This window comes from Balearica regulorum, chromosome 1 (genome assembly GCF_011004875.1).
Source record: "Balearica regulorum gibbericeps isolate bBalReg1 chromosome 1, bBalReg1.pri, whole genome shotgun sequence".
Classification (NCBI taxonomy): Eukaryota; Metazoa; Chordata; class Aves; order Gruiformes; family Gruidae; genus Balearica; species Balearica regulorum.
Window position 1 is genome coordinate 27265179 of NC_046184.1, and position 27219 is coordinate 27292397.

A 27219-nucleotide genomic window follows, 5' to 3' on the forward strand; every position below is an offset into this window, starting at 1 on the left:
CTGAAAAATAAGTGATTTGAAGGCAAGTTTTCTCTGGGATGGAAAGAAACTGCAGTTCCAGCCAATGTTGTTTCTCCTTAGAAGCAGTCTCTGGCCTGCCAACCTTTCTTGTGCTGTGAGTTTTTCCTAAAAGACCTGTAGCTGTGGCAGAGCATGCAGTAGATTTGTGGTTTGGGACAAAAGAGCAATAGGTGACAAGATAAACAACCACATTATTTTATTTGTTCTTGTTCATTTGAGTCAGACTTGCAGACACTAAAAGTTTAAGTTACTTATTATAACCTATTCTGTTCTTCACCAAACATTTATTGTTTCCTGTGAATTTGGTGATAGAATCCTAACTGCTAAAGAAAAAAGGCATTTATTTATCAAGACCTTCTGAAATCCTTCATCACCTAGTTCTCCTTTCCTCCTTGTCAGGTTCTTCAAGAGCGCTCAGTGGATGAGTCACTCAAATGGGTCGTCTTTTTTCTTCTATGAGATGGCATTCTGTGCTTGCATGTAATCTCACACTGCATGTTCTCCCTCTTTTTTGAATGCTTGAGTAGTATTCTTTTTGTCAGCTACAAGCTGTCACAGCTACTGTTTTTATTAATGTTCTGAAGAATTAGCAACTTACACAGTGATGTCTGGAGCATCTATTCTTTTGCACTGGGATTGTGCAGTGATGAGGAACCTGAGTGTGGTACTTCAACCCATTCTGTAATGCTGGAGATGCAAGCATGTTTAGTTTTAACATGATTTCATGTTCTTGCACTGATTTAAATAGAAATTATGCATTTTTCTGGCATGATTTTGAAATTTAGGGGTATTTTGGTAAGTGTACTTGCAGGGACTAATTTATGCATTAAGTCTAGGGATCTTAAGTTACTTGCGTTCTTTGCATTTGCAAGTAAGCATACTGAAACGGTGACCTAAATATAGCTGAATTTTTGCTTAAGTATTACAAATATAAAAACAGATTTTTAGAACTGCTATGCATGTAAACATTGGTTTGGAAACAACTTGCAGAAGGGTATCTGAACAGTGTTTTAAGGTGAAATAGTCTCTGAATTGCATATGTGAGGAGTGTTTGTGTAGTTAGAAGTATAGAATGGAGCCAGCACCTGAGCATTATCAAAAGGACAGCCTGTTTATATTTACTGATCAAGATTTGATGTGAACAAAGGATTTGTTGTTGTTATTGTTTATTTTTTTTTTTCTTAAATCTTTATTTATAGAAGCTGCAGAAGCCAAACTTGACACTGCTAATGAAAGCTTCCCACCTGTTCAGGAAAAACAGTAAGCTATTTGGAAAAAGATTGCATGATATACTGATATATAAAAGTAGACTTACTAAGCAGGTTGGTTTTGTGGTGGTTGGTGTCTTTTTTTTGCTACAGTAAATGAGCAAAGTAGCATTTTGAAAACACATCACTTAGTCATTTCAGAAACAAATAAGTCATATCATTAAAATAAAGATATTAATGCCCTCCTAAGCCTTTGTCCCTGGTCAAGTCCTTCCTCCATCCTGCTCATCCCCTGTCTGACTTCTTTTCCAGACAACTCCTCTCCTGTGCATTAATCTGGTAACATGCCTGTTGCTATTTACATAACTTCTTTTGTTCACATGCATTTTTCCTTCTGCTTTAAGATGATGGTGATGGTTCTAAAATTGAAAGTCCTAAGACACCAAAGAAGAGCCTCAAACAAAGAACCCTGTCAGATGCAAACCTGAACAAAGGAGAACGTGGAGAATTGTTGAATCAAGATGTCTCAGATGCAAGCAGCTTGGAGGAAGAAGAATTGGAGGAGAAGGATGATGATGAAAATGAGAATGGAGATGATTATGAGGAGGAGGAGGAAGAAGAGGATGAAGATCTGGAAGATGAAGAAACTCAGTCTAATGACATACTGGAGGAGGAGCAGGGAGACAAATCAGAACCTAAACGGGAAATTAATCAGAAATTGGAGTATTTTAATAATGCGAAGTTTGAAGGGCAAGCTCGGTGTGGAACTGGACATGTCTATGATGATAAAATAAGTAAAGAACTTGATGAAGAGGTGGAGGAATCTGTTGATATTCCTGTGTCTTTTATAGCTGAGTGTTTTGAAAGACTGCAAGAAAATGTAACTGCCGTGTCTCCAAAGATAATGAATAATGAAGTGTCTTGCAAGTCAGTACCAAAACAACCTGTCTTTCAAAATCTGAATAATTTGCAAAATACACAAGAAAGCTGGGGCAGGAAAAGCATGATTCAGGAGAAGTTTCACAGAAATGCTGACTCCTTTTTGGCAGACTCTGAAATGACAGGCTGTAAAAAAGAGATACTTCAGCCTCTCTCAGATAGTTGTGGTCTTAAAGAGAAAAAGTCAAACTTTGGTGATGGCTTTGAAAGTGGTAATAATTCTTCATCAACAGCAAAAAACCCAAGGCTTCAAAGTCAAAGACAGAATTCTATCATTCTTGAACACATGGATGATGAAGATACTGAAGAAGAGCAGTATGAAAAAGTAGATGATAAAGTCTGTGAAGCACCGAAACAACGTGAAAGCTTGCACTCAAATAGGTGTGAAGAAAATTTAAGGGCAGCATTTCACTCAAGCACCAAAGTAAGTATATAGGGATGATTCAGTCCCATCAGGATATTTTCTAAGGGTAATATAGGTAAGAAACAAATGGTAAACTGGGTTTCTGTTAATATTTCGCATATATCCATCTTTTGATTATCCTTTTTTGATATTAGAAAATGTCTTACACCTAGCCAAAGCAGTTTCTTAGGTATAAGAATAATATTAGGCAGTATTTTCAATATTTTTTTTCTATTAGTTACAGTGGTTTTGCAGGAAAAAGGTGGTAGACTTTTTCTGGAATCACTTAGATTTTTCTGAGTAGTATGTACAGATTTTATCTGTGAAGATTTACTGCAATTTAGTAAAATTCATGATGTGATGGCTGAAAGTGAGGAAACAACAGGAAGTTTGAAGAAGATTGAGAGCAGGAAGCTAGTGATTTTTCCTTGGAGCAAAGTAGGTGAAAAGAAGGAATGTGTTCCAAAATGATGTCATTGAAGTGAAGCTAGAGTTAGACTGACATGAGGAAGTGCTTCTCAGGGGCTTTGCAGAACCAAGGGAGAGACTTATGACATTAGGCAATCTACTCATACAGATTCCCATGGAAAAACTGAAGGTTTTACAAAAAAAAGCTCAACAAAGTTTCTATCTTTTGTGTCTCACAAGACAAGTATTTTTCAAGTTGTCAATGGATACTGAAGAAAATGCTTGTTTCTGCTCTTCACAGCTGTTTTGGTTGATCTCTTTTAGGAAGAATCACTTCAACGGGAGGAGGAGGAGAAGGAAAACGCTGGTGAAGAGCTCCGAACTACAGTTGTTGAGAGTGTGAAAAATTCTATTTGTAATGATAGCCATCAAGTCCACAATACTTCAAAAGGCAATGCTGGTGAGAGAAATGAGTTAGTAAGCATGGATCCCTAGTCTTCCTCTACAAATATTCATATGGAGTGAATGAACTAAAAGGGTGATTGACTTCTGAGCCAATTTTTCCCTTGCCTGTGAATCCTAGTGGGCATTGGCAGAGAAGGAAAGCAGCTTTTGTTCCTTTTCATTCATTCTTGAAGAACTGAAATTGTGGCGTTGGGTTCCAAACGATGCTACATGAAGCAACTGCCATTCTTGCTTTTGTTGCTGTGTTTTCCCTGACACGATCTGAACAAAATCCGCGGATGAAAAAGAGAAGGGGACTAGAGTGTCTTGGGTGTGACAGTAGTATTTCCCTTTCGGGCCTGTGCTGTCAGGTTAAAAAACTGTGATTGGTCTTGGCTGAAGCTTGGAGAAGATGTGAGACAACCTGAGAGAAAACTGTTCTGTTCCAGTGCCTCAATTTGTCCAGTTTTAAAGCGTAGAAGGCCTCTCCGGTGCCACGCTTGCGTGTGCTTGAAAGCATTACCAGCTCAGACTTGAGCATTTTGGTCCTCACCTCATGCCTTGCAGCAGGAGGAGAAGGCACTGCTTCCATTGTCTGTCTCCAGAGAGTAGCTTCGTGTGGTAGATGTTACCACATCAGCATGTGTAGCTGCTGATCAAATGCTACACAGGGGGCCTGGCAGAACCTGCTGTGTTCAAGTGTTGTGCCCGTGCATGCTCTTCTGTCGCTCCGCATTTTACTGTAAGCGTGTGTTTGGCATAGTGTAAGTAAAGCCCAGGCTGGACCCAGTGGTTGTCCTCTTCTGAGGTGGGTGCCCTCGCTGGTCTCCAGCTCCTTCCCCCTTCTTTGTACGCCTGTGTCCACGCAAGTGACTCCTGAATCAGTTTTACCTAATGGAGCAGCTTAAAACAGGGAGGTGAAGGTAGTCTAATTTGGCCAGGAATCCACTGAGACTGAGCTTTACGTTTGTCTGGTAGAGAGGAGGTTTGGATCCTGAGCTAGAAATGACTTTTGTGTGTCTGGGGTGAGTGTGTGCGCTGTGAGCCTCTACTCTGTTTTTGCGTGGCAGTGCTTAGGTGTTTAGCTTCTGGGAAGGCGCAGGGTGACGAGACTGACGAGCAAGATCTTTGCTGGTAGCGCTGCAAAAGGAGCATTGTTTCTTGGTGATTTCAGTGATGTTAGCGTGCGGATGTTTTGGATAGTGTTTCTACGGTACCCCCTGTGCAGCGGGAAGTGGTAGTAAATGCCAAATTCTGGAGCTGTAGGCTGGAGAGCGGGTGACCTAAACTCTGTATACCACGGGACTGCAGCATACTGGAGTGTCTCGCTGAATGTTACCCAAATTGTGCGTTGGGTGTTGCTTGTACTTGTGTCAGCTGTTGTGCATAGCCATCCTCTGCTGGAAAGGAGGCAAGAGGAGGTGGCAATGTAAAGGAAATACCGTGATGTGGCTGGGTGTGAAGAAATGTTTGAGTAACGCTCACTTCTTAGTTTTTCCTCAGCAGTAGAATCACTGTGCATCCTTTGCATGCAGGGTTTGACTGATGGGGGAAAGCAGAGTGAAATATAAACACTCAGTGTCTCACTTCTTACCTCACTTGTAGGTGCCCTGCCACCAGTGGGAGCAGAGGAGGAGGAAGATGCTGAATCTCCCTGGGATTCTGAGGTACTTTGTGTGAAGGGCACGGGGGGTTCCCACTGGGGGCAGGGGGCGGGTAGGAGTAAGATCCAGAAACATTTGAGAGCTCGCTTTTGGCTTGGGCCCTGCTGTTGATGAGGCTTATTTCCTCTTCTCCTGCTTCTGCCATGTGCCTGTAACTGGGGGCCCTTGAAATATTTCTGCTGTAGGCCAGCTGTTCAGTTAGAATTGGGATGAAGTTAGGTCAAGTTAATGACTTGGGTCTCATAGCAACTGGCCTTTGAGTTTGGTTTCTAGAATAGTATTGAAGCAGTGAAGTTTCTTGCTGCTTAAAATGCTCTGAGCTTTCCACAGGAGCTGGCAGGGTTGTTGCTTTTTCACCATACAGCTCTGCTGTTCTGCTGACTTGGTCAGTGGCTGCCCTTAGGGTCTACAACCTAGGCAGTTAGCTGCTTCTCAATAGATCCTCTCTATGTTTTGTGGGTGTACTTTGGCCCTCTTTGAAAGTCATGTTCAACAGAGATACACACGTGCTGGCTGTGTCTGCCCTTTTGGTTTTTTCTGTGTGTGGTAACAGGCTAGAAGAAAACAAGCAGGGTCTGTAGCTTATGCCCTCTGGCTTTTCTTGTGAGGAAAAATCAACTCTTCCCCACCCCCTTCTTAAATATACAAGACTAAATTATTTGGGTTTAGGTAGTCTTAGTTTCTGTAAGCTTTGCCTTGCTAGTGTTTGTTCAAGCCAAATCACCTTTGTGATTGGGAATAGCGATGGCAGAGTAGTTTAGATGAGTTTTGAGGTTTTTGCCTAGGATCTGGAAACACACACAACTGCTGTGATTTTCCAATAGACTATGTCTCGATGTGTCCTTTCCAAGGATCTTCTCAAGGTTTTTGCATCTCTAATATACTTGATACAGTGCTATGCGAGTTGGCTTAGCAGGAACGTTTTGCATAGGAATTGCAAAATTGAAAATGCATTTGTACCAATTCTCATGCATGCGTTTTAGATTATAGAGACGGATTCTGAAGGTATGAGAAAAGTATCGTCCGGTGTGTTGCTCCCAGCTGCAGCCAGACATGGAGCGTGCTCACAGATTGCTTCAGGGGAACACAACAATGGTAACTTCCTGGTGGACTAAATGTTTGTTTGTTTGTAGGCATTTATAGACTAAAGTGAACTTTTATCAGTGTCTGTCTTAGGAATGCTGTTATGATGGGGGTGTGCGCTATAGCAATGAAGTGCTTAGTATTTGTTAATGAACACCAGTTATCGCAGCACTTGCTGGCCAGTTTGTAAAGGAAGTTGTCTTGTTCGCATTACGGGCGTCCTTTGGACGCGTTTGTATTTTTTTTGATCTCAGGTTCTCGTTGCATAGGGATGAAAGTTTACGTGTTTTGGGACTGACCCGTCAGAACACTTAAGTATTCTTGGATAATGCAGCAGAAGAAAGCTATGATCGGGCTAAGCACTTTTTTCCCTAGCTTAATTTTTGACAGCATTCTGTCGTGCTTTGCCTAGGAGCTAAAACGTAACTGAAAGTTCAGGATTTGTTGCTAAGGGTTTCTGCCTGTACTTTGTGACACTGTCTCTTGAGCGTAGGATGCAGGGAAATTTTGTGGTTGGGGTAGAACTTTTCTGAAGGATTTCTCCTTTAACAAATGGTTTGTTGGTCCTGCTCACAGTATAGGTGCAATAGAATAGCCGAAGAAGCTAATCCAATTTTAGCTTAGTAAGCTGGAAGGAAAACTTTACAAGCTCCTGGGAGCTTGTGAATCTACTAGTTGAGTGGTTGTTGTGGAAGTCTGCTTTGTATGAGTCTACTAAGATAAGTTTAAAATTAGTGTGAAAAGGCGATAAAAGGTGATTATGGTAATCTTTCTAAGGTATTTCTATATGCTGTAAATGCAGATGACAACCAAACAGCGTTTGTTTCTTTTTTTTTTTTTTTTTTCCTTGCAAGCTAAACCAGAACAATCTGATGAGAACTAGCTCGTCTTTACCTCACTGAATGACTCGTATATGAGGTTTCTGTGTGTGCACCCGTGCTTTCGCTGTTCCATCAATGGAAAGGAAAACACTTCTCAACATTAAACACTTGTAGGATAATCACAGTCATAGTGCTGTTGGACGGGTTTATGATCGTGCCTTGCAGCAGGCCAGCTTTGGCTTTTGAAATAATCCTTTTAGAAAGCAGGATTCAGCTCCTCAAAAGGACTAAATATTTTAATCTTGTTCTGTTAACAAGCATGACCTTATTGCTTCACATGAATTATCCTAGTTCTGTGACTATTATTTTTTTAAATCCAAGGTGCCCAATGGGAAGTATGCATTGTCCACTTCTTGTATACTGATACAAATGGTGTATGATGAGGTCAATTGAATGTTAGGTATAGTACTCTTGATGAAATGATGCTTGCTTAGTTGTACAAACTACTGATGTTGAATGGACTTAAAGATACCTTCAGTTAAATAAAATAACACTTTTCAAAACATTTTTTCACCTCCAGGCCTTCCAGAGAAACCCAACAGCTCCCAGGTAAATATTTGTTCATGTCAGACTGACTACTTGTTCTGCTCCTTAAATAGTACGTAGTTACTTTGAATTTGGTTTTTTTTTTTATCATTGGATTGTGTCTTTCATAGCTGAAGAGTCCCGAATCTCTTTTGGAAATGAGTGAAACCTCTCCTAAAAAAAAGGAGCAGAAATCAGGTAATACTCGCTTCATGTGGTTCTGGGTTTAGCTCCGTAATCTTTCTGGATAGAAGTATTTAATAAAGCATCAGATTTATTTGTTTTGCAGATCCATTGGAGGAATTTGGTTTAGGAGATGCAGAGCATATTGAAAGTATTCGTAGCAGTCTCTTTGTAGGTTTTTTTTTCCATGGACAGACATGCTGTACTTGCAAATCTTTTCCTAATATTAAATTAATGGTTCTAGCAAGGTGTTCTGGGAGCAGAAGTCTATGCATATGTGTGCTCCTTCTTCTAACCTGCCATTCAACACTGTAAATACCCTTCCATTATGTAGGCTTTGTCCACCATACCTGCCCTTTCAGGTAGTCCTGAATTTTGCTTTCCTTCCAATTTCTCAAAAAAAAAAAAAAACCACCAACCCCAAACCCAACCCCTTTTTGATATTCCTGGTTCTCTGAGTATGCGCTGTGCCTGATTCCAGGCTAGGGTTCTGCAAGCTAAGCTCTCTAGGAGCTGCAGGTGAGACAGGGTAATTCTTGGGCTCATGCTGTAGCTGTCCTTAGCAGGAATTATTACTTGCCTGGCTCTTCTCTACTTGTCTGGCAATTGTTTTGAAACGTGTAGGAAATACATTCCTCTGAGGCTTCCCTCTCTTGTTTCTTGGAAACTAACTAGTGGTTCAGAGGTAGGGGAAGGAAGGGGGGGGAAAGAGAGACAGGAGGAAATGACAGTGTCAGCATGTTGTCAGGAATTCTCTTTTCTTGGGGAACAAGGCTAAAAGTGAAGCAGCTAGTTGGCCCACTATGTTGGAGAGAGGATACTATGAACTTAATGGGTTTTTAGTTTCTTTGTTCTAGCATTTATTGATTTGCGTCTTTGTTAATGAAATGAAAAACAATTCCTCATTAAGGTTTTAGAGTTTCTATAGTCAGCTATTGAAAATATAAACCAGAGGTAGGTGAACAGATAAGTAAGCAAGTAAGTGAACTTGTAACTTCTAAGTATAGAGTACAAATAGTTGCAAGTTCTTTGGCATCCTTGTTTTGGGCAGGGGGGGGGGAAGTAACATTGTAATTTTGATAATAATAGAGATTAAACTTCTCTCTGGGGAGAAATACCGCTCTCCTCCTCTCTCGTGTATTCACAAAACGGGTAAGCAACAACAGGTCCTGTTTTGCCCTTTATTCTGCAGTGATAGTGCTTTTGTAAGATGCATAGAGGTTTGTTAGCAGTTGTTCAGTTAAAACATGAGGTTTGGTTTTGTCTGTATTACACAGTAATGTGAAATGTAGCCCTATAATGGACCTGTATGTTCTAGTATTACAAACACAGAAAAGAAAGAGTGCCATTTCATGTCAGCTATTTTTCCCGTGTGTCTTGAATCTTTTGTGTTGTGTTGTTTTTTACCTGTGTGATATCTTGAAGATTGGGTGTTAAGAAAGGCATGTGAACATTTCTTTCAAACTTTTATGTTTGGATTTGGGTTTAAGCAATTTAGATTGCTTCAGCAAAGCATCGTGTTTCCTGCAGCACACATATCTCTAACTCTCAAAGGGTTGAATGCCATCCTTCCCCAATTTATTTCATAAATCTGGAAAACAGGTACAGTATCTTGCACAATTAACTGCTGAATGCAAGATGAAACTTTCCATTCTATTTACTTTGCTACTGACTCATAGTAATAACTTCTTAAAATCTGTTTTTTGGTCAAAATTAAGTAGTGGTGTTTTCATGTCTTCTGTACAGCAGAGTAGCTGCTTTGCACTGTAATCTGCAAAAAGTCATTATGTAAGACAGTTTATGAGGAGGGAAATTTCAGAGGAGAGAGGAGAGGTAAAGGCTAATTGGAAAGAACGCTAAAAGTCATCTTTCGATGCTAGCTCGAGAACAGGTAGAGTAAAAGGTGGGGATTTGCATCTTTCAATGCACGTGGATTTCTGTGTATTTAGATGTTAGACACGAAGCCAGATTCATCTAACACCACTGCTGGTATCTATTGATTAAAAATCCAGTATTTTTGCTAGTCATTTATTACTAGGAGGTGATTTAACTTACTCTGTGAATTTTTTATACACTTTTTTAATGGCAGACTTTTCAGAAGCTTCAGACTAGTGTTCTACCAATGTTTTAACTAAAAATTTCCCCCTGTGCTAAAACTGAAAAAGTCTAGACGATGAGGAGTCATGTTTCTTTCACAATGTTGACAGAAGTCAGTAATATTGAAAACAGACTCATGCATTACTTCTTCAGGAAAAGAAGTTTTACTTTTTTTTCCCTTGCCTGTGAATCCTAGTGGGCATTGGCAGAGAAGGAAAGCAGCTTTTGTTCCTTTTCATTCATTCTTGAAGAACTGAAATTGTGGCGTTGGGTTCCAAACGATGCTACATGAAGCAACTGCCATTCTTGCTTTTGTTGCTGTGTTTTCCCTGACACGATCTGAACAAAATGCACGGATGAAAAAGAGAAGGGGACTAGAGTGTCTTGGGTGTGACAGTAGTATTACCCTTTCGGGCCTGTGCTGTCAGATTAAAAAACTGTGATTGGTCTTGGCTGAAGCTTGGAGAAGATGTGAGACAACCTGAGAGAAAACTGTTCTGTTCCAGTGCCTCAATTTGTCCAGTTTTAAAGCGTAGAAGGCCTCTCCGGTGCCACGCTTGCGTGTGCTTGAAAGCATTACCAGCTCAGACTTGAGCATTTTGGTCCTCACCTCATGCCTTGCAGCAGGAGGAGAAGGCACTGCTTCCATTGTCTGTCTCCAGAGAGTAGCTTCGTGTGGTAGATGTTACCACATCAGCATGTGTAGCTGCTGATCAAATGCTACACAGGGGGCCTGGCAGAACCTGCTGTGTTCAAGTGTTGTGCCCGTGCATGCTCTTCTGTCGCTCCGCATTTTACTGTAAGCGTGTGTTTGGCATAGTGTAAGTAAAGCCCAGGCTGGACCCAGTGGTTGTCCTCTTCTGAGGTGGGTGCCCTCGCTGGTCTCCAGCTCCTTCCCCCTTCTTTGTACGCCTGTGTCCACGCAAGTGACTCCTGAATCAGTTTTACCTAATGGAGCAGCTTAAAACAGGGAGGTGAAGGTAGTCTAATTTGGCCAGGAATCCACTGAGACTGAGCTTTACGTTTGTCTGGTAGAGAGGAGGTTTGGATCCTGAGCTAGAAATGACTTTTGTGTGTCTGGGGTGAGTGTGTGCGCTGTGAGCCTCTACTCTGTTTTTGCGTGGCAGTGCTTAGGTGTTTAGCTTCTGGGAAGGCGCAGGGTGACGAGACTGACGAGCAAGATCTTTGCTGGTAGCGCTGCAAAAGGAGCATTGTTTCTTGGCGATTTCAGTGATGTTAGCGTGCGGATGTTTTGGATAGTGTTTCTACGGTACCCCCTGTGCAGCGGGAAGTGGTAGTAAATGCCAAATTCTGGAGCTGTAGGCTGGAGAGCGGGTGACCTAAACTCTGTATACCACGGGACTGCAGCATACTGGAGTGTCTCGCTGAATGTTACCCAAATTGTGCGTTGGGTGTTGCTTGTACTTGTGTCAGCTGTTGTGCATAGCCATCCTCTGCTGGAAAGGAGGCAAGAGGAGGTGGCAATGTAAAGGAAATACCGTGATGTGGCTGGGTGTGAAGAAATGTTTGAGTAACGCTCACTTCTTAGTTTTTCCTCAGCAGTAGAATCACTGTGCATCCTTTGCATGCAGGGTTTGACTGATGGGGGAAAGCAGAGTGAAATATAAACACTCAGTGTCTCACTTCTTACCTCACTTGTAGGTGCCCTGCCACCAGTGGGAGCAGAGGAGGAGGAAGATGCTGAATCTCCCTGGGATTCTGAGGTACTTTGTGTGAAGGGCACGGGGGGTTCCCACTGGGGGCAGGGGGCGGGTAGGAGTAAGATCCAGAAACATTTGAGAGCTCGCTTTTGGCTTGGGCCCTGCTGTTGATGAGGCTTATTTCCTCTTCTCCTGCTTCTGCCATGTGCCTGTAACTGGGGGCCCTTGAAATATTTCTGCTGTAGGCCAGCTGTTCAGTTAGAATTGGGATGAAGTTAGGTCAAGTTAATGACTTGGGTCTCATAGCAACTGGCCTTTGAGTTTGGTTTCTAGAATAGTATTGAAGCAGTGAAGTTTCTTGCTGCTTAAAATGCTCTGAGCTTTCCACAGGAGCTGGCAGGGTTGTTGCTTTTTCACCATACAGCTCTGCTGTTCTGCTGACTTGGTCAGTGGCTGCCCTTAGGGTCTACAACCTAGGCAGTTAGCTGCTTCTCAATAGATCCTCTCTATGTTTTGTGGGTGTACTTTGGCCCTCTTTGAAAGTCATGTTCAACAGAGATACACACGTGCTGGCTGTGTCTGCCCTTTTGGTTTTTTCTGTGTGTGGTAATAGGCTAGAAGAAAACAAGCAGGGTCTGTAGCTTATGCCCTCTGGCTTTTCTTGTGAGGAAAAATCAACTCTTCCCCACCCCCTTCTTAAATATACAAGACTAAATTATTTGGGTTTAGGTAGTCTTAGTTTCTGTAAGCTTTGCCTTGCTAGTGTTTGTTCAAGCCAAATCACCTTTGTGATTGGGAATAGCGATGGCAGAGTAGTTTAGATGAGTTTTGAGGTTTTTGCCTAGGATCTGGAAACACACACAACTGCTGTGATTTTCCAATAGACTATGTCTCGATGTGTCCTTTCCAAGGATCTTCTCAAGGTTTTTGCATCTCTAATATACTTGATACAGTGCTATGCGAGTTGGCTTAGCAGGAACGTTTTGCATAGGAATTGCAAAATTGAAAATGCATTTGTACCAATTCTCATGCATGCGTTTTAGATTATAGAGACGGATTCTGAAGGTATGAGAAAAGTATCGTCCGGTGTGTTGTTCCCAGCTGCAGCCAGACATGGAGCGTGCTCACAGATTGCTTCAGGGGAACACAACAATGGTAACTTCCTGGTGGACTAAATGTTTGTTTGTTTGTAGGCATTTATAAAGTGAACTTTTATCAGTGTCTGTCTTAGGAATGCTGTTATGATGGGGGTGTGCGCTATAGCAATGAAGTGCTTAGTATTTGTTAATGAACACCAGTTATCGCAGCACTTGCTGGCCAGTTTGTAAAGGAAGTTGTCTTGTTCGCATTACGGATGTCCTTTGGACGCGTTTGTATTTTTTTTGATCTCAGGTTCTCGTTGCATAGGGATGAAAGTTTACGTGTTTTGGGACTGACCCGTCAGAACACTTAAGTATTCTTGGATAATGCAGCAGAAGAAAGCTATGATCAGGCTAAGCACTTTTTTCCCTAGCTTAATTTTTGACAGCATTCTGTCGTGCTTTGCCTAGGAGCTAAAACGTAACTGAAAGTTCAGGATTTGTTGCTAAGGGTTTCTGCCTGTACTTTGTGACACTGTCTCTTGAGCGTAGGATGGCAGGGAAATTTTGTGGTTGGGGTAGAACTTTTCTGAAGGATTTCTCCTTTAACAAATGGTTTGTTGGTCCTGCTCACAGTATAGGTGCAATAGAATAGCCGAAGAAGCTAATCCAATTTTAGCTTAGTAAGCTGGAAGGAAAACTTTACAAGCTCCTGGGAGCTTGTGAATCTACTAGTTGAGTGGTTGTTGTGGAAGTCTGCTTTGTATGAGTCTACTAAGATAAGTTTAAAATTAGTGTGAAAAGGCGATAAAAGGTGATTATGGTAATCTTTCTAAGGTATTTCTATATGCTGTAAATGCAGATGACAACCAAACAGCGTTTGTTTCTTTTTTTTTTTTTTTTTCCTTGCAAGCTAAACCAGAACAATCTGATGAGAACTAGCTCGTCTTTACCTCACTGAATGACTCGTATATGAGGTTTCTGTGTGTGCACCCGTGCTTTCGCTGTTCCATCAATGGAAAGGAAAACACTTCTCAACATTAAACACTTGTAGGATAATCACAGTCATAGTGCTGTTGGACAGGTTTATGATCGTGCCTTGCAGCAGGCCAGCTTTGGCTTTTGAAATAATCCTTTTAGAAAGCAGGATTCAGCTCCTCAAAAGGACTAAATATTTTAATCTTGTTCTGTTAACAAGCATGACCTTATTGCTTCACATGAATTATCCTAGTTCTGTGACTATTATTTTTTTAAATCCAAGGTGCCCAATGGGAAGTATGCATTGTCCACTTCTTGTATACTGATACAAATGGTGTATGATGAGGTCAATTGAATGTTAGGTATAGTACTCTTGATGAAATGATGCTTGCTTAGTTGTACAAACTACTGATGTTGAATGGACTTAAAGATACCTTCAGTTAAATAAAATAACACTTTTCAAAACATTTTTTCACCTCCAGGCCTTCCAGAGAAACCCAACAGCTCCCAGGTAAATATTTGTTCATGTCAGACTGACTACTTGTTCTGCTCCTTAAATAGTACGTAGTTACTTTGAATTTGGTTTTTTTTTTTATCATTGGATTGTGTCTTTCATAGCTGAAGAGTCCCGAATCTCTTTTGGAAATGAGTGAAACCTCTCCTAAAAAAAAGGAGCAGAAATCAGGTAATACTCGCTTCATGTGGTTCTGGGTTTAGCTCCGTAATCTTTCTGGATAGAAGTATTTAATAAAGCATCGGATTTATTTGTTTTGCAGATCCATTGGAGGAATTTGGTTTAGGAGATGCAGAGCATATTGAAAGTATTCGTAGCAGTCTCTTTGTAGGTTTTTTTTTTCCATGGACAGACATGCTGTACTTGCAAATCTTTTCCTAATATTAAATTAATGGTTCTAGCAAGGTGTTCTGGGAGCAGAAGTCTATGCATATGTGTGCTCCTTCTTCTAACCTGCCATTCAACACTGTAAATACCCTTCCATTATGTAAGCTTTGTCCACCATACCTGCCCTTTCAGGTAGTCCTGAAGTTTGCTTTCCTTCCAATTTCTCAAAAAAAAAAAAAAAACCACCAACCCCAAACCCAACCCCTTTTTGATATTCCTGGTTCTCTGAGTATGCGCTGTGCCTGATTCCAGGCTAGGGTTCTGCAAGCTAAGCTCTCTAGGAGCTGCAGGTGAGACAGGGTAATTCTTGGGCTCATGCTGTAGCTGTCCTTAGCAGGAATTATTACTTGCCTGGCTCTTCTCTACTTGTCTGGCAATTGTTTTGAAACGTGTAGGAAATACATTCCTCTGAGGCTTCCCTCTCTTGTTTCTTGGAAACTAACTAGTGGTTCAGAGGTAGGGGAAGGAAGGGGGGGGAAAGAGAGACAGGAGGAAATGACAGTGTCAGCATTGCTCATGCATTACTTCTCCAGGAAAAGAAGTTTTATGCAGCTGCTAATGGGAGAAGTTAGGTTTCTGAGTTTGTTTTTGAATTATTTTTACTCTGGGTGGAAAATAATTCCTTACAAGAGTTACTGATACAACGAGAACTGGAATTTTGCAGATGGAAGAATATTGCTGGCTTTCATCTTTCCTGTCTATTTCCTTGTTCTGTGCCCATAGTACAGAAGTTTCAAGATTGATTAAACCATATGGAAAAGAAATTTTATGGGATCCAAAGATCCTAAAATCTTATCTAAAGGCTGACACTTCAGACTCAAATAGCTGCTACTGAAAATTTTACTGTTGACAATGATAGGCAAAGACTGAAGAGGAGTTCAGATTGTTTTTTATTATAGCAGTGCAACACCTAATTTTAAAGTGTTTGGACTTTGAAACCGAATTCAAAACATTGAGACCTACATACTCTGAACAGAGAATGTGGATTGCATGTTTAGAAGGCCAGTACAAAACTCTGGGTGCTGGCAGGCCTGCTTTTATCCTGCTTTCAGACAGATCACGGTCAACCAGAAAAGCTTATTCAGTCTGTGTTGTGCAGTATTCTTGAGGAAAGGTGTCACAGCTCTCCTGCATCCACAAAATGCTTAGTCTATCTTTTTAAGCAAAATTGTGGTGTTCATGTTACATGGTAGGAGTGATCACACATATCAAGTTGTATGGTAGGAAGCTGCATGCATGTTTCAGTTTGTGACCTTGATGAACACTGATGAAGTGACAGAAGAAATCTGCTAAGTGTACCTTTATGGAAATGGTTAGGACCAGTCCCATCTGTCTGAGAGACTGACCACCCTGTGTTGCACTTGGTGTGGAGAGGCTTCTAGGAGCAGCAGAAGCTCCAAGCAAACTGGTGTGTCTAGACTTCTCATTCTATGAGATATTTTTATCACCCAAGAGGCTTATGTGCCAATTACTAACATGCTGGGTGCCTGCCTGTGCTTAGCTCTGCTTTCTTGAATTCTTTTCTTCTTGTTTTCTGAAAGGATGTTACAAATCAGTGTGATGTCTGTGCAGATACTTCCTTTGGATTTCATCAGGCTAGAAAGCTTCTGGACGCCCCTTTCAGTTGGCACTCCCAGAAATGTATGCTCAGGGAGGGAGAGACTTGCTGGTTCAAATTATCCAGCTGCATTACAATTCTAGTAAGAGGGATAAGAACCCATGTACAAAAACTATGCCTAACTATTGGAGGAAAGGAAGATGTTGATCTCCAAATTATGGAGGCTATTTTGTATAGGAGCTAAGTGTTTACTTATTCCAAGCATCTTGGTATTGATAATTTATGACACACTGCCTTCTATGGTGCTATCTACAAATGTTCCTTGACCACCAGCACATCTGTCCTCTATTTCTAATGCCGGTTGGAGCCTTCATCTGCACCAGCAAACAGCTTGTTATTGGGATGTCTACAAGCATCAGTAAAGGCTAAATCTAATCTGTGATCTTAAAAAAAACAAGATAAATGCCAGAAGTGAGGTTGGTCTTGTGACTCATTAACACTGGACCCTTTTGCATTTTTATGATGATACCTATTTTCTCCTTGTCTTACGCACTTTTCTTGTGGAGTATTGTGTCCCTCTTTAGCAGTGAAGCTTTGTGTATAGAAACGCTATTGGGTAGAAACCATAGAACTATGGAGCAGGAAAGGAGGTGCAGGGTAATTAAGGTGAAAAGCTTCCATCTCTGTTTTATAGATGCCACACTTGAGCTCCTGAGACTTGTTTCTTTTTGAATACTTGATACATCACAGTGTTCAGTGTGTCTTCCACACAAACAATTATAATGAGTTGCTGCTTCTAAATTGTATCTGGGACTCTCTGGAGTCCAATTCTCAGATGTAACATAGAGAGTTTCAAGGTAGGTACCCCATAATGGGGAGCCCAGACTGAGTGACTGTTTCTGAGGAGTTAGTGACCTGTCCGGTATTACTTAGAAATTCTGAGAGAGGAAAGGGTGGAATCCAGTTTTCAACACTACAAGCAAACATCTGGATCATGGTTTCTTTCTCAACATTTCAGAAGCCTGTCTTTCATTCAGTGTCCCATCTGTGTCTTCTGGAACAGGTGAGGCATCAGTTTGACTGAAATACTCAGTCCAGATCCATGTCTAGAGACAGATTTGTTTCCTGCATGGAGCTGCAAAGCTGAGACCTTAATTTCAAGCCTATGACTTCGTTGTTCGTGATTTCCTGTGCACAGCACATAGGGAAATTGAAATTGCTGGAGGAATGTAGCTAGTTACTGCATGGCACACAGTGTGTCAGATATATACACAGAGAGAGAGATATACCATGCACCTTTAAGAAACAGGAATGGTTTATTTGTGACCATTTATAGTGATTTTCAGCAAATTTCTTTTATATGTTAAGAAAGGAATTCACACAGATGCATCTTAAATCTGTATTATGATAATTTTCTCTCTAGCAGCTCACAATTTGAGGGGATGTGTTATTTTGTGTTAAGATTTTTCTCAAGTGTGATGATTCAAGATGTACTCTAGGTGTAAATAAGGAGTATTGAGTCATGCTGGTTATAAAAATAGGGTTTTGTCACTGTAGGTGAGTACTCAGGATCTACCTTTCACGTGTCATCATCAGCTGCAAAACAAGACATCAAGGATGCCATTGAAAACTATGGGGTGCAGGTATGTAAAACCAATATTTTAAATTGGAGTCTGAATTGGCAAATTGTATTATACACAAAGCTAAACAAAACTTACCAGTCAGTGAATAATGCTAAAGGGAGAGTCCTGTAGATGAAGATTGTATTGCAGTCTGAAGTAAAGTTGGATAGTCTTCTTATAGTGGGGTAAAATTCTTGTCATTATGTTGGATACTTACTGATTTGCTTCAATTTTGACCAGTGTTTTTCCTTTTGTGTAGTGCTGAGAAACAGTGCAGTCAAATGCATTTTTTTTTCCCCCTATGCAAAATGCACATTCAAGTGAAGAGGGAGATTTGTCTATAATATGCTGATCTGTTTGATTAAGCATGCCTGGTCTTCCTCTTTGTAAGAGAAAGATCAAACAAAAAAACCTGTAATTTGGTGACCTTTTTTATGCTTTCCCTGCCTCTGTGAAATATGCACTTGTTTGGCTATGTTAGTAAGTGTTTGAAAAGGGTTTTGTTTTCAGAGGGCGTTCTAGAGCGGAGTGAAGCAGGCATCCTGTTTGTGTTGGGCATGTAGGACAGAGCTGGATAGAGGGGTCTGGAGTCTTCTGTAACACCTCAAGGGACAGTGGAGCAAATTATTTCCACCCGACACCCAGGCACCATGAAAGAGGGACATGCTTAATTTTAACATGCAGAGCACAGAACTTAAGCCTATGGGAAGGGAGTAGTAGTTGGGCAATGACCTTGAGACTGGAGAGGCTGAGATGGTGGCTGGCTGAGGTGCTTCTTCCCTGTTCTGAAAGGAGGAATTTTTGCAGAGGGAGAAAAGGGCCTGGCTAATGAGAAAAGAGGGAGGAGTTGCATGGTCCTAGCCCATTGGGGCACCAAGGCTGCAGACCGTATTTAGAAGGCATCACGAGCTAAGGAGGCACGTGGGGAGGGACCGTGTTGCAAGGAATATGACACATGACAGCAGCAGTCAGAACTGTTGGGGAACAGAGCATGAGGTCAGGGATGTGAGGAGACTGGGTTGGGGTTGATGCATGGTATGGTTTTCATACAAGCTTGGGTTCCTGTTGTTGGGATGAGAGAAGGAATTAGGTTTCCCTAATAAATGCTTTTCTTTGGAGCTTGGAATGGAATTTTATATTTTTGAATTTTGAGGGAAGAGATAGTCCTAGCCTAGCCAATTCTCCATGTGGTGGATAGTAAAAAGCTTGTCATGTTCATTCACACTGTATCAGCTTAGCTGGCAGGGGACTGTAAAATGCCAGACAGTAGAGAATGATGGAGAAAGGAGGGTGAGAAAATGTAGGCAGTTGTAATGAAAAATGGTATTAAAGTAATAAAATGTGGAAAAATAAATTGCTCTGTGACAAATGCCACCAGTTACAGAAAGCAGGCAGGCTAAAAGGCAAAAGCAACCCTAATGTCTAGACAAATCTAGTCCAAGAAAAACTGTTGTCTCTAAAGTAAGTCCTTCTACTTTTAAGGAAATGATGATTTAGTGAGCCTTTAATTTAGTATCCCTTGATTTTTATTACTAAAATTGCTTTCAGAATGTCTTCTTTCTGTTATAAGGATGAGTTTGGAACAGAAATTACCTAGATTAACTGTAACTTCCTTTGTCTTGGTAATCTTTCTGTCTGTACCTGTTTACTTAAGGATAAATATATTTTAGAATCTACCAACTTGATAGAAAAAACAGCATATGAAAATCAGACTGACAAAGCAGAAATTTCACATCACAAAGCCCTAGCAGAAAATGAGGAATCGCACAGTGCTGACAAGCACATAATTCCAAAACCTTGGGAAGAAAGATACGAAAGAATTTGGGTTGAAAATGAGAAAAGGGAATTGAAAACAAATTTTAAAAACATTACAGCAGAGCTGAAGCAGCTGTTTGGTGAAATTAATGAAACTGGGAAAACTACTTCCCTTGTGGAAGAAATGTCAGAAGATGGCTTCAGTGAAGAATTGAAGAGTTCTCGTGTTGTTTTATCTTGTGCAAGAGAATCAAGTAGTAAGTTAGAAAGTAAAGGTGAATTTGGAGATATTAAAGTTATGCTAGGTGGAAAAGTACCCAAAATGGAAATTGTAATTCCAAGTCTTGGTGTCATTCCTAATCAAAATAACTTAAATGCAAATGTGGAAGATATCTGGAGTACTGATGAAGAAGATAGCACAAACAGTACAGGTAATACAAAGGTGCCTCTAGCAAAAGGAGAGGAAAAGAAAATGCATACTATGGAAACAGAAGAGAATGCAAATGGAAGTAGTAGAAGTGTAGAGGGAAGGCCTGAATACTTCCCAAGACAAGGCTTAAAAGCAAGTATTTCAGATGACATTTCTAATATTCTTCCTAAAGTAAGACCTGTTTCTACAAGTGATGAAAAAGCACTTTTTGCAACAGAAAGGAAACCTGGGAAAGACTCTGGATTTAATGATGGTGTTCCCAGGGACTGCCTTATCGACAATAATAAAATAGGAGAAACAGAAATTGAAAGTCTTTTTGAAAATGCTCAGCAATCATGTGGCATGCTGAAAAGGAATATCGATGAAGAACTAAAACAAGATTTGGAAAGATTTAAGAGTAAGGTAGGAATGCTGCAAATACTATTCCTGTCTTTGGAGAAAGAGAAGGTGCAGCTGCAAAAAGAGGTAGAAGTTTACCTGCTACTCCTTATTCTTTAGTCTTTCTCGGTATCAATGGTCCTGTTCACTTTAGCTATTCATCATTAAGGGGAGATGTTTTGTGCAAATTGGTTTTTTTGTTTTGATGGAAATACATTACTTGTGAATATAGAGAGCAGTGCAGAATTGTCCTTTTCCCCATTTTTGGAATATACAGAATGTATTATTGTTCCAGTCTAATAATAGGCGGCACTCAGTTCCAGTGTAAGTAGTTATCATTTCATTGCCATAAAAAGAAATGCACATAATTGATCAGTTCTGATTCTGAATCAAAGAAATGAAAATAGCTTCTGAACAGGGTCTTGACTACTCTATTCATTTGCTGTGATTTCTGCATGTTTTCTTCATTGTCCGTCACTAAAATTCTTGTTTGCTGTGAAACCATTTCTGCTTGTGGGTTTGGGGTTTTTTTTTTTTCAATTTTTCCCCCCTTTAAGGAAGCAGTAGCTCAGCACACTTCCACTTAATTTTTTGTGTTTTTTTACAAATAACATCGTGCAGTCCGCCTAACTCTTTGTCCGTCAGTAACGCTTTCACTTTTTTGTTGTTCATGTTTTAAGATACACTATTGTTTTCTTTCCAAGGGCTATGTTTTTGTTATATCTTTAATCATGAGTGAATTCAAAGTGCTTTCAATGACTTAATATGCTTTGTAGTGTAATTTTGTGAAAATGTTTCTCTATATGAATTTAAAAAATTTGTTTCAGAGGTAAACCCTGAATTACACAATTTTGGATATGGCATTTCTCTCTTCTAGAAATACTGAGAAATATATGAAGCTTAACTTTGTTTTTATAGGTTGAGCTGGAAAAAAGCAAAGAAAGATGTTTCAAAACACAGGAGGTGGCAAAACAGGAAAATCTTGATAAATTAAATACACCACCAGGCAACGTTACTGATCAGCAAATGAAACAAAAGCTTACTCTAAGGAAGAATGACTGTTTGAAAATGGAGAATGAAAATGCTATAGAAGAAAAAGACAAAAAGAATTTAGAAGAAAAAGACAAAAAGAATTTTTCACCTGAGGAGAGACCAAAATTGATTAAAATGCCAATGAAAGGGTAAACTAAGGAAATAATCTGTAATTCTTATTTGTAGTACTACTTAAGTATCTTTTAGGTTTTCTAATATTGTAGTAGTTGAAGTAGTTTCCTCAGTGCTGAAAGCCATACTGAGTAGTCCACTGCTTCTGAAACATTTAAGAAAAAAAAAAATTTAGAAAAAACTAAGCTCATAGTGGAGGTGCAAATTTATTGCCTACTTTAAAAAAAAAAAAAAAAAGGAAAGGAAAAAAAAAAAAGAGAAACCAAATTCCTGTAGATTTCCTTGTCAATAGTGAAGCAAAATGCATCCTCAAAACCAGTTCAAGACTGGAGAAAACAGTTATTTTTGTAGGAAATGGCCATCCAGAAAATAAAAGTAGAAACTTACTTTTTACTTTGCTTTCTCCATTTTGTAGGTGACTTTAGTGATCTCTATGTAGTTAGTGTTTTTCTTTTCATTAAGTTCAGATGCTCTTTGTCAGGAAAAGGGAAAAGATTATATTACCAAACCAGTCTCAAATGTTTGAAGAAGGCGCAGATATTTTTGTAACCTGAAGCAGGAGGTTTTTTCTGTCTGTCCTTCAAAGAAATCTCTGCTCTAAATACTTCCTATAATGGGGTATCTAGTATGTTCCAGCTTACCTGAATCGAGCTCAGATTCCCCGTTTTCTGCCCTCATTCCTAGGGGAAGGTTTGTTAAATACTTGAGTATCTTCCACGATCTTTGGAGTCAAATCTGTGTTTTATCACAGATATTTTTCGTCTCAGTTGTTTATGGACATCATCTTAAATATGTCTGTTTCACAGAAATATTTTTCTGTAAAGCTACCCAATTGGTGACTTTTTTCTTCTGTTTAACATAGTAAATTTGCCCTGAATGCCAAAGTTGCAAAGAAAAATAAAAGACAGACTTCAAAGCAGAAGGCTAATCAGCAGATGAGCTCTTCCAGTGGCAATCACTTTCAAGTACTGGATGATAGCACTTTCAGTGAAACGTCTCAAGATGATGGAAGGTACTGAATATACGGAATGTTAGAAATAAAACTTACTTAATGATAAAAATTGACCTGAAAGCAAGTTTTGTAAACCTGATGTGTACCATGGTTCTTGTTCTTTCATGTGACAATACAACCTGTTGCTCTTTGTGTTCAAAAACGCTTAATTTTTGCTTAGAGTGCTGTGACCATACTAGCTAATTAATTATAAGGTCACATGTGCATAAATTCTGAATAGTTGCCTGAGTGTGTGTGCATGCATAAATATATATGTTATATTTTTAAAAAGGGAGAGGAGAGGCTTATAAAAGAGCACAGCTACTTTTTTCACTCCAGGCAGCTTTTTTCTGTCTTTTTTTTTTTTTTCCCAGCTGTGTCCCCTCCCAGTTCCTTGCCCACCCCAAACTTAGTTTTGTGAAAGGCAAAGTGAGAAACAGTGTTGACGCTGTACAAGCACTGTTCAGCAATAGCTGAAACCCTGGTGTTATCAACACTGTTTTGGTCACAAATCTAACGCACAGCACTGTGTGGGCTGCTATGAAGAAAATTAACTCCGTCCCAGTCAGACCCAGTACACTAGAGAATCCAAAATTATGATTCTTTGACCTGTAAGAGAAGGATTCTCAATATTGAAAAGAGCTAAACCTCTAGTATTAAACAGATGAGCGCACATAACTGTATATCTACGTATATGTAACTGTAAGATTCCTATCATTTTGAGTGAAGTGCAGAGAACAGCTATTTCAACTATTTTTGTTTAGTATCTTGTGGAAAAAATAGCCTTCCAGTAGACATAATAGTACACACTTTTTTGTCAGTCTTCAACTACATCTAACAACATTCTTATATTAAATTTTAATTTAATTCACTTCTGAAATTAAGTTTCCAGAGCAACTTTAGATATTGTTCATAATGCAATATAAGCATTCTAGTACTGAAATATATTTCTGTTTTCCAGACTTGCAGCAAAAACAGGGAGTGAAAAGAACAAGGTACTGTAAAATAAGTTTCTTGATAAACAGTTTGTATCATCTTTTAATCACTTAGATGGGAATAGTGTTTATGTAGTGATCAACCAGATGCACAAATTGCTGTTAGTATGCAGCTTTATCATATTTGAGCCAAATCTACGGGCTGTGAATGAGAGAATGAACCATTCATGTATCTGTAATAATTATATAGCAGTATACAGAAAATACTGTATTGTTTGTAGGTCAGCATACAGATGGATGTAACTGATGACCTTGATTTAACTCACTCATCTGACACAACTTCAGAGGATGTTGAATTGCCAACTTCAATCTACAAAGAGGCTATGTTGCTGTTAGAACAGCTGAGTGTGGATCATACGGGTATGTTTTCAAGTCATTTTATCTTTAGCTGTTACAAGTTCCTCTTAAAACATGATTTCTTTGTATGTACTACTAGGTATTTCAGTTTTACATTTCAATCTAATATTTCTTTATGATTGGAGACCCCTCTCAAAAGATTTGAATTTTCTCACCTAACCTTAGATGTCTGCCTGTATTGTCAGCAAAGATGCCTTACTTTATTGTTGGTTCTCTGTCTAGTCAGAGCTGGAGAAGCAGGTTCTTGCAAAGTACAGTTCAGCTCCATCTAATGCAGTCATCAAAAGTTAGCAAGATCTTCTTTTTCCCCTTTATATCCCCTCAATAGCTAATGACAAATAGTACAGCGAAATAACAGCTTTGCTTAAAAATATGTATGTATAAAAATCAGCTGTCATAAGATGCTTGCATATATACGCATAGCATTATATAAACATAAGCATCACTTACTACATCTGTTAAACTATGCTAAAATATCATTAGGCAAGGGTTAACCTTGGCTAAAGGCTAAACTCCCATCCAGTGAGAGCTGTTTTCTCACTGCTCCTCCTCAACAGGACAAAATAGGATGAAAAAGCCTGAGGGTCAATAGAAAGGCAGGGCTATCACTTAGCTGTTACTGTCCCAGGCAAAATACTCCACTTGGGGAAACTTAACTTAGTTACAATTAAAATAAGTTTGGATAATGAGAAACAAAGACAAAAAAAAATAAAAGAACACCTCCCCACAGCCCCCTTCAGGTTCAACTTCTCTCCTTCACTCCTGAATGGTGAAGGGCTTAGAGCACAAGTCTTATGAGGGGTGGCTGCAGGAACTGCGGTTGTTTAACTTGGAGAAAAGGGGTATTGGGGAGACCTTATTGCTCGCTACAACTACCTGAAAGGAGGTAGTAGCCAGGAGGGTGTTGGTCTCCTCTCCCAAGTAGCAAGTGATAGGATGAGAGGAACTAGCCTCAAGTTGCACCAGGGGAGGTTTAGATTGAATAGTAGGGAAAATTTCTTCGCCGAAAGGGTTGTCAATCATTGGAACGGGCTGCCCAGGGAAGTGGTTGAATCACCATCCCAGGAGGTATTTAAAAGATGTGTAGACACGGCCCCTGGGGACATGGTTTAGCGGTGGGCTTGGCAGTGCTAGGTTAATGGTTGAACTTGATGTTCTTAAAGGTCTTTTCCAACCTAAATGATTCTATGATTCTGACTCCCCTACCCCTCCCCAAGCAGTGCAGGGAGACTGGGGTCTGCAGTCAGGATGTAGCAGTTTCCCTCTGCTGCTCCTTTTTCTTCAGACTTCCTCGCTCCACTGCAAGTCCTTTCATGGGCTGCAGTCCTTCAGGGGAAAATCTGCTCCAGCTTGGGCTCTCCATAGGCCACAGGTCCTTCAGGAAATAACCACCTGCTCTGGCATGGAGTCCTCTGCAGTGGTGCATTGTGGATATCTGCTCCAGCATGTCCCTCTCCAAGGGCTGCAGAGAAGTACCTACTCCACCATGGTGTCTCCAGGGGCTGTAGGGGAGTCTCTGCTCTGGCACCTGAAGCACCTCCTCCCCCTCCTTCACTGACCTGGGTGTCCACAGGGCTGTTTGTCACATTCTTTTCCCCTCCTCCTCTGCCTGCGTGGCATTTTTGCCCTTTCCTAAATACATCTTCCCTGAGGTGCCGCCACTGTGGCTGAGTGGCTCAGCTGTGCCCTGCAGTGGGTCTGTTGGAACTGGCTGTGTCCAGCACGAGGCAACCCCTGGCCTCTTCTCAGAGACCTCCCCACTACCTGCAGTCTTCCCACTACCAAAACCTTGCCACCTACACCCAATACAGCAAAGCATTAAATAATTTACACATTGGAAAGTATTTGTGCATATGTGCAGCTTTGTGTCTTTTCTATCTCAAAATAGGTTCTGCTGTTTTGTTGAAAATTCAGAACATACTTCTTGAATATGAACAGATAATAGAACATGAAAAAAATCGGTATACAGCTGTCTGGAGAGCAGTAAGGAAACTGGAAAGTGAAAAGGAGGAGTCACAATTAATGGTGGAAGAGACTAAAGATTTGAAATCCATATTGGCTCACCAAGAAGTAGAATGGAAAAGTGATATCCAAACCCTTAAGTATGTAATCTTGCATTCTGATAATGTGTTATCCTGTTAGTGTTTCTGACCAGAGGATGCTGATGGTACAGGTGATAGGATGAGAAGTTTCTAGTCTTTTGGGTTTGGGTTTTTTGAAACCCATGGGCAAGTTGTATTATATAGGACATAATATCGGGGGGCAAAAAATGCCTGGGTATTAGCTCCATCTAAAAACTTCTGGATGTTGTTTTAACTTTTTTTAATGCAAGAAAAGAAAACAAGAGAGTTTGTATGGAAAAAATGAGTTTTATAAGAGAGGAGTTTTTTATTTTGTCTTTGCAGCTTCTGTTGCTGTGTAATATTAGGAATTTGGGTAACTCAAAATAGAGCTTAGAGCATTTGTTTACTTGTCTTTTTATTTGAAAGGGCAAATTTGGGATTGCCCCTTTCCCCATACTCCTGAGCTAGACCTGGATGGTGTGAGGTTTTTAATCACTGTTCACATCACTTCAGACAAGAGTGGCCAGCAGGCACCATATGAAGTTCAGCAATGAACTTGGGAAGGAAGATCCCCTTGTGATGATGTACCGTGGGATGGCCTGGCTGGGGAGCTTGCTGAGAAGGTCCTGGTGGTCTTGGCAGAGAGCAAGCTCAACTTGAGCCAGTGTGAGCTGGCAGCTGAGGAGGCCAGCAGCATTCTGGGCTGTATTAAGAGCAGCAGAGCCAGGAGATTGAGGGGAGTGATTGTCTGCCCCTACTCAACACTTGCTGACCCGTGTCTAAGAGCACTGGGTCCAATTTTTGGCCTGCCAGTACAAGAGATATCTTAATCAATATGTGTGAGTTCAGCAGAGAGCTACCAATCTGCTCAGGGAGCAGGAGTACCAGCCCTGTGAGGACAGGCTGAGGGAACTAAGCTTCAAAGAGTTGTACCTCCTAGCATGTGGAACAGGATTATGTGGAACACAAAGCCAGTCACAACTTAGCCTGGATTTGACTCCAGCCATTTTTCAAAATTCTCAAATATCTGTCAATTGCAAAGAATTAATATTTTCATTCTAAATAAATTCTCAAAGCAATGTTAACTTTGCACTTACAAAAGCTATGCTTTTTGTGAAATTACACTAAAGACTATATGTAAAGCTTTTTCCTTGCAATATAAACTATTCAAATATAAATGTTACTGTCAATCTTACGAATAATTTATTAGTGGTTGCTGATAGTTGTTTTGCAGAATTCCTAAAGCAGATTTTCAATTGGCAGCTCTTTCCTTATTAATACTTGCTTTTTTTTTTTGTTGACTGATGCAAGGATATCAGAAAAAATATTGAAAATAATTATCAAACATAAAACTGCTTTCTTGTTGGGGTACCATGAAGACACTATGGACAATTTTTTACCATGTTGGTGCTTATTGCTGGTTGTTTCAGA

At 40.2% G+C, this 27219-nt stretch overlaps 2 protein-coding genes across 25 annotated transcripts in view; both read left to right on the forward strand.

The window, feature by feature from the left end:
• Nucleotides 1-27219, forward strand: part of ANKRD26 (ankyrin repeat domain containing 26) — a 64611-nt gene that overhangs the window by 12946 nt on the left and 24446 nt on the right. For 12 of the 24 annotated variants that reach the window (XR_012833752.1, XM_075743418.1, XM_075743427.1 and 9 more), the window contains 17 exons: nucleotides 1221-1281; nucleotides 1634-2592; nucleotides 3304-3439; nucleotides 5029-5090; nucleotides 6071-6182; nucleotides 7572-7600; nucleotides 7708-7774; nucleotides 11519-11580; nucleotides 12561-12672; nucleotides 14057-14085; nucleotides 14193-14259; nucleotides 17591-17676; nucleotides 21137-21399; nucleotides 22245-22394; nucleotides 23335-23368; nucleotides 23590-23728; nucleotides 25614-25827. Coding sequence is in view for 23 of the 24 variants with exons in the window: in XM_075743418.1 (XP_075599533.1) it covers nucleotides 1221-1281; nucleotides 1634-2592; nucleotides 3304-3439; nucleotides 5029-5090; nucleotides 6071-6182; nucleotides 7572-7600; nucleotides 7708-7774; nucleotides 11519-11580; nucleotides 12561-12672; nucleotides 14057-14085; nucleotides 14193-14259; nucleotides 17591-17676; nucleotides 21137-21399; nucleotides 22245-22394; nucleotides 23335-23368; nucleotides 23590-23728; nucleotides 25614-25827 (2582 nt within the window). In the remaining variant the exon portion in view is untranslated. Of the gene's footprint in view, nucleotides 1-81; nucleotides 116-1220; nucleotides 1282-1633; nucleotides 2593-3303; nucleotides 3440-5028; nucleotides 5091-6070; nucleotides 6183-7571; nucleotides 7601-7707; nucleotides 7775-11518; nucleotides 11581-12560; nucleotides 12673-14056; nucleotides 14086-14192; nucleotides 14260-17590; nucleotides 17677-21136; nucleotides 21400-22244; nucleotides 22395-23334; nucleotides 23369-23589; nucleotides 23729-25613; nucleotides 25828-27219 lie in introns of all 24 variants that reach the window. The other 12 variants (XM_075743490.1, XM_075743452.1, XM_075743483.1 and 9 more) reach the window with 3 other exon arrangements.
• Nucleotides 18604-21117, forward strand: LOC142599996 (uncharacterized). Its single transcript, XM_075742795.1, has 2 exons — nucleotides 18604-18651; nucleotides 19253-21117. Exons 1-2 carry the CDS (start codon nucleotides 18604-18606, stop codon nucleotides 20336-20338), a joined length of 1134 nt encoding a protein of 377 aa, XP_075598910.1. The 3' UTR covers nucleotides 20339-21117.